This window comes from Camelus dromedarius, chromosome 16, assembly GCF_036321535.1.
Source record: "Camelus dromedarius isolate mCamDro1 chromosome 16, mCamDro1.pat, whole genome shotgun sequence".
Classification (NCBI taxonomy): domain Eukaryota; kingdom Metazoa; phylum Chordata; class Mammalia; order Artiodactyla; family Camelidae; genus Camelus; species Camelus dromedarius.
This window is the reverse complement of record NC_087451.1, coordinates 57,013,763-57,023,775: the sequence shown is the minus strand read 5'-3', so window position 1 is coordinate 57,023,775 and position 10,013 is coordinate 57,013,763. Positions and strand designations below refer to the sequence as shown.

At 59.7% G+C, this 10,013-nt stretch overlaps 1 protein-coding gene across 4 annotated transcripts; it reads left to right on the top strand.

The window, feature by feature from the left end:
- On the top strand, positions 1–8,964 carry HAP1 (huntingtin associated protein 1). Of its 4 annotated transcripts, none has more exons than XM_031469624.2 (14): positions 1–478; positions 1,487–1,566; positions 1,951–2,067; positions 2,189–2,382; positions 2,597–2,699; positions 2,784–2,850; positions 4,149–4,279; positions 4,690–4,764; positions 5,075–5,203; positions 5,340–5,431; positions 5,738–5,776; positions 6,498–6,871; positions 7,264–7,465; positions 8,132–8,964. In XM_031469624.2, the coding sequence occupies exons 1-14, from the start codon at positions 1–3 to the stop codon at positions 8,463–8,465; spliced, it is 2,415 nt and encodes an 804-aa protein (XP_031325484.2). In that variant the 3' UTR covers positions 8,466–8,964. The 4 variants fall into 4 exon arrangements, with proteins under 4 accessions (XP_031325484.2, XP_031325483.2, XP_031325487.2 ...); XM_031469623.2 differs by having other exon boundaries at positions 5,069–5,203; XM_031469627.2 differs by having other exon boundaries at positions 5,069–5,203; positions 7,247–7,465; positions 8,132–8,318.
- Positions 8,965–10,013: the final 1,049 nt, after the last annotated feature.

Below are 10,013 nucleotides of genomic sequence, written 5' to 3'. Positions count from 1 at the left end.
ATGCGCCCGAAAGAGTCGGGGCAGGGCTGCCCCGGGGACGGGGACAGGCCGGGACCCGGGGATCCCGCAGCAGTTACCCCGGTTCCTCCCCCCGCAGCCAACCCCACTCCAGAGCCCTCTGCCGACTCTGAACCCACTTCTGCGCAGGCACCTGCGGCTGGACAGGGAGCTGGATCTGGATCCACATCCGTCTCGGGACCCCAGGTGGGAGCTCGCTCAGCCTCTGAGGCTCGATCGGAGGCAGGAGCCCAGGGCGCGTCCGCATTCTCGGCGGTCCAGAGAAATGCTCAGTCTGTGCCCGACAACTCGGAAGCGCAGCGGACCCGCTTCAAATGCCAAGGGCCCTTTGATCCCCGCGCCACTGGCTTGGGGACTGGAAAGGCGGCGGGCATTTGGAAGACGCCGGCTGACTACCTCGGCCGGCGGCCTGCGGTGTCTGGCCCCGAGCGCATCGCCCTTCTTCGGGAGCTTAAGGAAGGTAAACTAAGTCCCCGGGCTCCTGGAGCGGATGGGACTAGGGCAGCTCCAGGGAGGAGGGGAGCCCGTCGGGTCCAGGAGCCCTGTCCACTGTCACAGTCTGCGGTGTCTGTCCTGTCATCCCGTCCCCATAACCTCCTCCCCTTCTGTTCGTTCCCTGATTTCAGTGCGTAGGGTCCCGGGGACCGCGCGCTCCCCCGCCCCCGTCTTCGCGCCTGTTGCTGCGGCAGATCTGCGCAGTCTCAGTGCCCCCCTCCCGAGGCTACCGCAGTGCCAGGAGAGGGGCGGGGGGCTGCGGGAGGGCGCTGCCGGGTGCGCTCTGAGCCTGCGCTAGCCTGGTGCGCAAGCAACCGGGGCGGGGGTGGGCAGAAGGGGGAGGTTTTGCCAATCTTCTGAATGCCGGGGTTAAGACCGCGCTTTCCCCTCAATCCTGGGGGTGGGCGGACTCTCAGGCAGATGCTACCTCTCCTCTTCCCTCTGACCCTCTCCTGGGTCTCTGGAGATCTCTGGCTTGGGTCTAGATGCTCAGGTGCCTCCTACTCCAGTGCTGGGGAAGTCTTCTCCTCTCCTTTCCATACGCAACAGGTGCAGGGTGGGTGGCTGCGTTTGTTTTTATGATCCATGAGGCTCCGATGAGCCGGCCAAGGCTGCCCTCTGGGGAAGGGGTGATGAGTCAGTCGGTGCTGTACTTCCGCTAGCCACCTCCGTCTTCCGAGGTTCCAGGGACCCAGGCGTCTGAGAGCTGGGTTCCACCTGAATGTGTAGCACTGTGATCTCCTTACCTTATCCACACCATCTTAGAGGGGAAAAAAAAGTTCAGTTGGCCCTGGTAGCAGGGAAGAGAGTGCTGAATACTCTGAGGATATGGAGAGGGTATTGGGGGCAGAGAGGGAGCTCAGTCATCTTCTCCCTTGTGGCTGACCTTTGCTGTTGAGGGCAGGAAACAGTAGGGTGTGGGTTAGTGTATGCCCCATTTTGCCTGACCCTGCTGCCCACTTTTCTCTCACAGCGCTGTGTCCTGTCGCACCACCGCCAGTCAAGAAGATCACCCAAGAGGATGTCAAAGTGATGTTAAGTTTGCTAGAGGAGGTGTGTGCTGCCTTCCCTATCCGGGCCAGTCCCAGCCTCAGCCAGGTCCCCGTTCGAATTCTGTCCCGCAGGGGTAGGAGTCTTCCTCCTTGGCTACATCTCTGGGGCTAAGCTGAGGGTACTGCTTATGGAAGGCAGGTAGATGTGGGATGTCCAGGCTGGAAGAGCTCTTAGAGCCATCTGGTCCGATCTGCTCTTTTTCCATAGGGGAAAACTGAGTCAGGCAGGGTTCATGGCAGGCTCTTGTCTAGTACCCTAGAGAACTAGGGGATGGGAGGGTTCCTCTAGTGGCCTAGCTTCCCTCCAGCCCCTTGCTTCTCCCACCTGTCTCGGAGAGCCCAGAAACTGGGAATGTATTCCCCATGGGTGGGGGTCCCTCTGCAGAGAGAGCGACACCTCAACATGGCAGCTCACGTTGGCCAGTCCCTGGTACAACAGAACAGTGTTCTGATGGAGGAGAACAGCAAGCTGGAAGCCATGCTGGGCTCGGCCAGGGAGGAGGTAACTGGGCGGGAAGGATCGGGGATGGGTGTATCTCAAGCCTGCCTCCGTCCCGCTTGTGCCAGGACCCGTGCCTGCCCCTGCCGGCACCAAGACCCAGGGCTCCTCTTCCCCTTGCCAGATTTCACATCTCAGACACCAGGTGAGCCTGCGGGATGACCTCCTTCAGCTTTACTCAGACTCTGATGAGGAGGAGGAGGAGGATGAAGATGAAGAAGAGGAAGAAGTAGAGGAAGAGGAGGAAGGGGAGGACTACGAGGAAGAAGAGGAAGAGGAGGAGCAGCAGCCTGACCATCCCTACGAAGCCCCCGAGCCGTAAGTGTCCTGCCTTTGCACCTGGGCGGCCCCTTCCCTTCTCGGAGCCTCTGTTTCTGTGTTTGCAAAGTGGAACGCGGTGTACTTACCAGCAGGGTTGCTGGGGCTAATTGAAACCATCACACTCAGCCCGGGGGTAGGGGAAAACCCTGGGTGGGCTGGGAACTGGGTCCCTAAGCCTCTGAACTGTGACTGCCATTGCTCCCTCCCCTAGGACTGCCCTGCCGGAGCGGGAGTTGCACTGCTGCCCACAGCTGGAAGCGCTGCAGGAGCAGCTGAGGCTGCTGGAGGAGGAGAATGAACAGCTGAGAGAGGAGGTGCGGATGGGAAGGAGGGCCGCGCCCCGTGTGCAGGACAGGGGGTGTTGACTCCCCTGCCCCTTCCTCTTTCCCTCCCTCCAGGCCTCTCAGCTCGACGACCTTGAGGAAGAGGAGCAGATGCTCATCCTGGATTGTGTGGAGCAGTTTTGTACGTGAACTTGTGCCCTGGGGGGAGGGGGCTGTCCCAAGGAGCAGAGTGAAGGACCCAGGACACTCCTGGAGACTTGCGTTCAAGTCACAGCTCTGGCACTTCCCAGCTGTGTGAGCTTGGCCAATTTCCTTGATCTCTCTGAACCTTCATCTGTAGAAGGGGGGTGAATGATCTTGGTGCTGCTGACCTCTCCAGGGGTTATGGCTTTGTGCAAACTGTAGTGAGCTGTACAGAAGCTATGGGGCTCCTCTAAGCTTGTCTTCTTTTGTTTTGGGGGAGGGGCAAGGAGGGAACTAGAAGCGAGGAAGGGAGGGAGCCATGAGCTGCTAGAGACCAGGCAGTCCCAGGCACTGGGACTCGGGCAGTTCAGAGTCATGCATTAGGCAGTGGCTGTGCGGCACTGTGCGTTTATAAAGATGGGCGAGGCACAGTGTTGGTCCCTGAGATGCCCGGGCCTAGCTGGGGAGATGCAGACTCTAGGTGGCAACAGCTGAACCCCCAGCCTGGCCTGCCTTCCCCCTGGCTTCCCTGAATCCCCTTACCCCCACCCCTCCCTGGTCCCAGGCCCCTGGAGTAGGCGCCAGTTCCCCTATTCTGTCACTTCTACCTCCTAGGAATGGGGGGAAAGCCTAGGAAAGGCTCAAGTCTCTTCCGTCTTCCCCACCCCAGCTGCCTCTTCGCTGGTCTCCCCACCCCCACTCTTCCCCTTCCAGGCCCTTCTGCACACAGACCAAAAGAGTCTTCTAAAACCAAATCTAACAGTGTCACTTCTCTGCCTAAAACCCCCAGATAACTTCCCATTTGCCAGAAGGATCTGCCTCTGTCTCCCTACCCCAGCCGTAGTGGTCTGGGCCCTGCCCACTGCCCCAGCCCCTCCGTGCTGTCCTGTGATGCCTCTGGGCCTCTCCACACCCCTCCTGTCTTCCCTTCTGCCTTGAGAGCCCCAATTGCCCCGCGGAGGCTGGTCTGGCTGCTGCAGCTATGACCGCCCGGTGCACCCTTTACGTGCACTGCATCCCAGCCCGTAATGTGCACGATTGTGATTTCTTTCTCCCTCAGTCTCTGCATGAGTCTTGAGCTCAGTGTGGGCTGGGGTCAGGTCTTGCCGACTGCTCACCTAGCACCCGGCTCTGTCAGGCAATAAACATTTATTGAAAAGAAGACCCAAGTGAGGGATGCTAGGCCTTGTGGAACCTCGGGTACTCAGCGGGAGCTGAGGGGTGCAGGCAGACAGAGGCGTCTGGGAGCCTGAGGGCCTGGGGAGCCAGGGCTGACCCCTCCCCATTGTTCCCCAGCGGAGGCCAGCCAGCAGATGGCTGAGCTGTCAGAGGTGCTGGCGCTCAGGATGGAGAACTATGAGGAGCAGCAGAAGGAGATGGCCCAGCTGCGGACCCAGGTCATGAAGCTGCAGCAGCGCTGCCAGTCGGTGCGTAGGGGTGTGGGCGGGGCTCCCTCTTGTCACCGCCCCATGGCCCCTGGGGACCCCGCCCCCACCTCCCTCCCCCCCACCACCTCCCTCCCCCCCACCCCATGGAGCTCTCGGCTCAGAGGCCCAAGGCCCTCTCTCTGTGTCAGGGTCAGAGTTAGAGGAGACCTCAGAGAGCCCCTAATCCTGCCACCTCATCCCAAGTTGGGGACTGATGTCCAGAGTCACAGAGTGTTCTAGGAACCAGGCCACATGACTCCCCCACCTTCTTTGACCTCATTCCATGTGACTTCTTATTTAAAGGGCTACCAAAGACTCTCTGATATGCCTGACAAGACTTGCCAGAAGCAGGGGGTGCGTGGGAATGGGGAAGTCTGGGGTGGGGGTTCACCGGTCTTGGGTCTTTCCAGTATGGGGCTGAGACAGAGAAGTTGCAGCAGCAGCTGGCTTCGGAGAAAGAAATCCAGATGCAGCTCCAGGACCAGGTGAGGCACCCCCTGGGCTCCTGGCCTGGCTCTTTAGAGCCCTCGGCTCCAAGCAGGGGGGTGTCAGGGTCCTTGGGCAGCTGCCTGACTCTCCCGAGAGGACAAGCTCCTTGCAGTGGGACCTGGGTTTGTCCTTTCCATCCCCTCCGTCTCTGGCACAGGGCCTGGCAGGTGGCTGTTCAGTTGGAGTCTGAGTAGGGTGGAGGCCAGGGTCCTGCCCAGGGTCTCCCTGCATGTCATTATGTGGGTCTTGTGTCTGGGCTGGGTATGCCTGGGTCCCGGCAGAACCTGTGGGGGTTCCCAGCTGCAGGACCTGCGGGAGAAGTACACGGAGTGTGGGGGCGTGCTGATTGAGACCCGGGAGGAGGCGAAGAACCCCCGCCAGCAAGCCCGGGCACCCGCTGGCTCCGTTACCCGCTACGCATACACTGTACCTCTGGTGAGGCCCCCTGGCTGCCTGCCTTTCACCTCTGTGCACCCTGTGTCTACCCGCAGTCCCCTCCTGTGCCTAGATGTACGCAGGGTGGGGGGTTCTGCAGGGATCCTCTGGTAACGTCCCCCCGTCTCCACCTCAGGAGGTGCTTCCTGATTTCCAGGAGACCCTGGCTGAGGAGCTCAGGACATCTCTAAGGAGAATTATCTCAGACCCTGTGTTTTTTATGGAAAGGTGTGCTCCCGGCCCCCAGACCCTTGCCGGTCCTGCACTCATTCTGGCCTGCCTGTTGGGCAGCAGCCTTTCTGGTGGTGGGAAGGGTTTGCCCTCAGGCTCTGACCTCCCTTCCCCCGTGGTGCCCCTCCTCCTGCCTCCTCCACCCACCTAGTTGGTCCCCCCGCCTCTTCCACTCAACGTCTTTCCTCTGTGCACACAGTCTGGGTCCATCATTTCTACCCGGGGTTTTCCTGCATGACAAGGCCCCAGGGACTTTGCACTTTCAGCTTCTGTTGACAGTGAAAGCCCTTTTCTCTGTTGAAGGAATTATGAGGTGACTCCAGAGGGGACGTCAGACCCGGGGTAAGCCAGCCAGGGGCTCCCCCTTCACCTGCCCTCACCTTTCAGTGGCCAGATAACCACCTTCAGCTGGTTCTGCGACCCTAAAACCCTAGAGAAGGCCCTGCTCTCTGGGGTGGCTGGGCTGAGTTGTTCTGGGAAGGAGGTGCCTCTCTTGCTGCGTAGGTGGCCGTCTGCCTGGAGGCTTCTCCAAGTCGGGACCGAAGCCTTGCCTTCACCTGGCCAGGGGCTGAGAGGCTAATGGGCACTGGCCTAGAAGCTGGGAACAGCTGGGACTGAGTCCCAGCTTGATCCCTTTACTGGCTATGTGTCCTTGGGCAAACTACTTGACCTGTCTGAGCCCTGCTGAAATGGATTTGTTCCTATGGCCACTAGCTGTGGGATGGCTTGTGAAGGTTAAATAATGAAGGATGTGGACAGAGGGGACGTTATTCCTGTCGGTCTGTTCCGTGTGGCGGGGTGGGGGACTGGGGGAAGGCGGGGCCTAGGCAGTGTTGGTGACCGTTCTCTCTACCAGGTTCACGGGCTGGGTGTTTGAAGCCTTGAGGCTGGTACCCAGCTGCCTTCCCCCTTGGCTGGGACGACTGCGAGTAATCACTGTGCCGACTTGCAGGAGGGCAGGAGAGCTCCTCAGCCCCAGTGGCTGGAGATGTCCCGGAAGAGTGAAGATGGGGGCTCTGGCCTCGGTGAGGGTAGGGAAAGACTTTCCTGTCTCCCTGCCCAGATACGAGCTGCGCCACAGTCAGGAGCAAGAGCGGGGACGGGGGTTCGAGGCCGAGGAAGGTTTGATGCCAGCAGAGGATTTCGTGCCTGCGGAGGATTTGGTGCCCGAGGAGGAGCTGGGGGCCACACAGGAGACGGTGCCAGCCAAGGAGGGGGGCACAGAAGAGGCAGAGCTGGTGTCCGAGGAGGCTGAGGCCTGGGAGGAGGTGGAGCCCGAGCTGGATGAGGCAGCACGAATGAGTGTGGTGACCTCAGCTCTGGAGGCCAGCGGCTTGGGCTCCTCGCACCTGGACATGAAGTATGTCCTCCAGCAACTGGCCAGCTGGCAGGATGCCCATTACAGGCGGCAGCTGAAGCAGAAGATGGTCCAGAAAGGTGAGTGCTCCCGTGGGGGCCTCCCTCGGGCCAGCCGGACAAGCTGCAGATCATCGAGCCGATGACAGGTGAGGGTAGGTGAGCCCCCCAAGTGCTCACTTACCCCAGCCTGGCCCCTCTCAGCGTGCTGATTTGCATGGACTTTGCATATCACTTACATAGGCACCTCAGGTCCCCCTCAGTGGGAACTGTGGGCCCCCCCACCCCGTGCTTATTTATGTGGAATTTGCATAGGATTCCAGACCTCCACCCCCTTTCCTCCTGGGGGCTGGGCTGGGGGTCAGGGCTGGGACTGCTGGCCCCACCGCACCTCAGCTTCCTGTCTCTGCCCACCCCCTTCCCTTATCCCCTACCCCTGCCTCCCCCATCCCCAAGGCTCCCCAACCCTGCAGCAGTGGCAGCAGCAGGCCAAAACAAACATGGGGGGCGGGATCGTGGAGCAGCAGCCCAGGGTGCCGACCCAGGACTTACGGAGGCTGGAGGAGGACAGGGCCAACCACCCTCCCAGGGCCTGGGAGGAAGAGGGGCCTTCTGGGGCCACCCAGGCCATTGGGACGAAGGCCTCCACCAGCCACAGTCGGACCAGTCCCCTGGGTGAGTCTGAAGGTGGGCTAGGGTCTCCTGCAGGGTGGTGGTGGGGTGGGTTAGGGTCTCCTCTCCCCAGCTGGAAACCCCAAAGCTTGGGGAGCAGCATTCGCTGAGCGCAGGCTGTGTGCTAAGCCGTGTGAGCCCTGCCTTCAAGGAGCTCACAGAGATATCAAAGATGACTTAGTGATGCGAATTATCTCCTTTAATCCTCACAACCTTATAGGTAGGTACTGTCCCCATTTGGTGAGGAAACTGAGGTTCAGAAACAAAGTAGTTTGTTCAAGGCCACTGAACCTGTTTTCCTCACCACTGTGCCGCAGTGACCTTCCTGACCCAGCCCTCCCCTCTAACCCTGTCCTGGTGTCTGCCTGGCCTGCTGGGTCAGTTGTGAAGTTTATAACCTCTTGGCAGCCTCATGATTGTATCTGGCCTGCCCTGACTCTGACAGTCCTTTGGTCATGGCTGGGTGGCCTCATCAGGGTCGCCATGTAAGGGTATGTAGGTTGTAAACTGAACCGTGACCCCTGTGGCTGGGCAGCAGGCAACCTGCATAACTACCAGTGGTGGCTGTCTCTCTCTGATAGAGCTGACCAGGCCCAGCCCCCGCCTGCTGCCCAGGCCAGGCCTATGGTTCTCAAGCCCCCAGTTCACATCTACCCCCTTCTCTTCCAGGCTTTGCTGTTTCCCAGCAGCCTGCAGAGGCCCCACAGAAAGCCTGAGGCCCCTCCTTCCGCTGCCTGGCCAAGTCTCCCCCTCCCCAGAGCCTCCTTCCCATGCTCTGAAACGGGACCCCCGGTCTGTCACCAGCCCACCCTCTGTCCTGATGAACCTGGGCCGCAACTTGAGGGCCCAGGCCTCGAGCCTTTTCTGGGACAGGCGGAAGGAACCCCGACCCTCGTTCTGTAGCTGGTGCAAAAGCTGTGGCTGCTGGGCCTGGATCACGTGGTGGCCCAGGGGGCATAAGAAGCCCAGGGGGAGGCTCACCAGCTACCAGACCCAGCTCTGAGCTGGGGCCAGGGCTCCGGCCTGGGTGTAGGAAGTTGTTCTGGGTACCCTGCTAACCACGCGCCCCTCACCCCTTGACCCCCAAATTAAAGGTGGCTCCCTAGTACTTGTTGACTTTTAGGAACCGGTTCCTCTCCCTCAATTCTTGGCCCTTTCTCCTCAGTCCCTAATTACTGTTTCTAATCAGAGGTTTCTCTGTGTAGGTGAGGAGACCCTCTGCCTGGCCGTGGGCCTTCTTTCCCCACCTCCTTGCCTGTGGCCTGCGAGTGTCCAGGCTCCCTCCCAAGGCCCTGTCACTCCCCTCAGGTCCTCCCCTCAGTGTCCTTTGTTTCCTCCTTCTAGATGTTTGGCCCTTTCCCACCCTTTGCTTATAAACAGCTGGAGTCAGGGGCTCCGGAGCCCTGTCGATATCTGCCCTGCTATCCACAGCGCTTCTCACGCTTCTGTTGCTTGTCAGCCTGTGTATGTGCCAGTGCAGAAAATAAAGGACCTGTGCACGACCTGGCCCAGCCTCTTTCTCAGGGAATGTGTGCGTGTGCGTGCGCTCGTGTGTGCGTGTGTGCACTCTGTGGGGGCAAAGGTGTGGAGAGAGGATGGGCTCCCGTATTGAGTGATGTGCCGAGGGCTTTGAGCAAACACGTAATCATATCAGCAACCCCTGAGGGATGGTGAGTGATCTGATAAACAGTTGTCAGGTGATGAAACGATGCCCAGACAGGTGAAGTGAGCCTCCTGAGGGCCTCACCACTGGTGGTGGAGCTGGGATTTGAACCCAAGCCTTCTGGCCTCCAGAGCCCATGCTTGATCCTTTCTGCTCCTGATCCTTTCTGCTCCTGATCCTTTCTGCTCCAGACCCAGTGCCTGGCTGCAAAGGGTAAAACAAGAATGAGAGTCATCACTGTCTTAGGTAGAGGTCCCTTGGACGCAGACCTGGAACAGCATGTGAAAACAAGTGGTTTATTTGGAAGATGATCCCAGGAAGCACCCTTGGGGGGAGTGGGGGATTGAGCAGAGAAGGAAGCTTAGGTGATGGAGGCTCAGTCCTACTGGGAAGCTCTGGGAGGGAGTGGAGCCCGTTGCAAAGTGTGGTCTGTGGCCCAGCATCACTAACATCTGCAGTTTATCAGATATCTGGAACAGGTTGCACCCCACACCTGTATCATCAGAATCTGCATGTTAACAAGGTCCCCAGGTAACGCACATGCATATTAAAGTTGGAGACACACTGATACAGAACCCATTTCAGTTATCCCACCCAGGGGGTGAGGAAGCTGGGGCCTGCATCCTCCAACTCTCATCATTGGTTGAGGGCGGCTCCTGTGGGCATTAACTCTCTGGTGCTCTCGCCTCCCCCTGCATGGGCTGAGGAAGAGGCACCCCCACCCCCCCGCAGAGAGTAACTGCTTGTCGTGGACCATGATCAGCATGTGCTGGAGTGATGAGCACCCAGGATGCGGGCAGGTCATTGGGTGTTGGCTACAGTCCACCCCTTGTGCCACTCAGATGCACTCAAGCCCCATGTGGAGTGCCCTGGCCTGACATTGCTTCT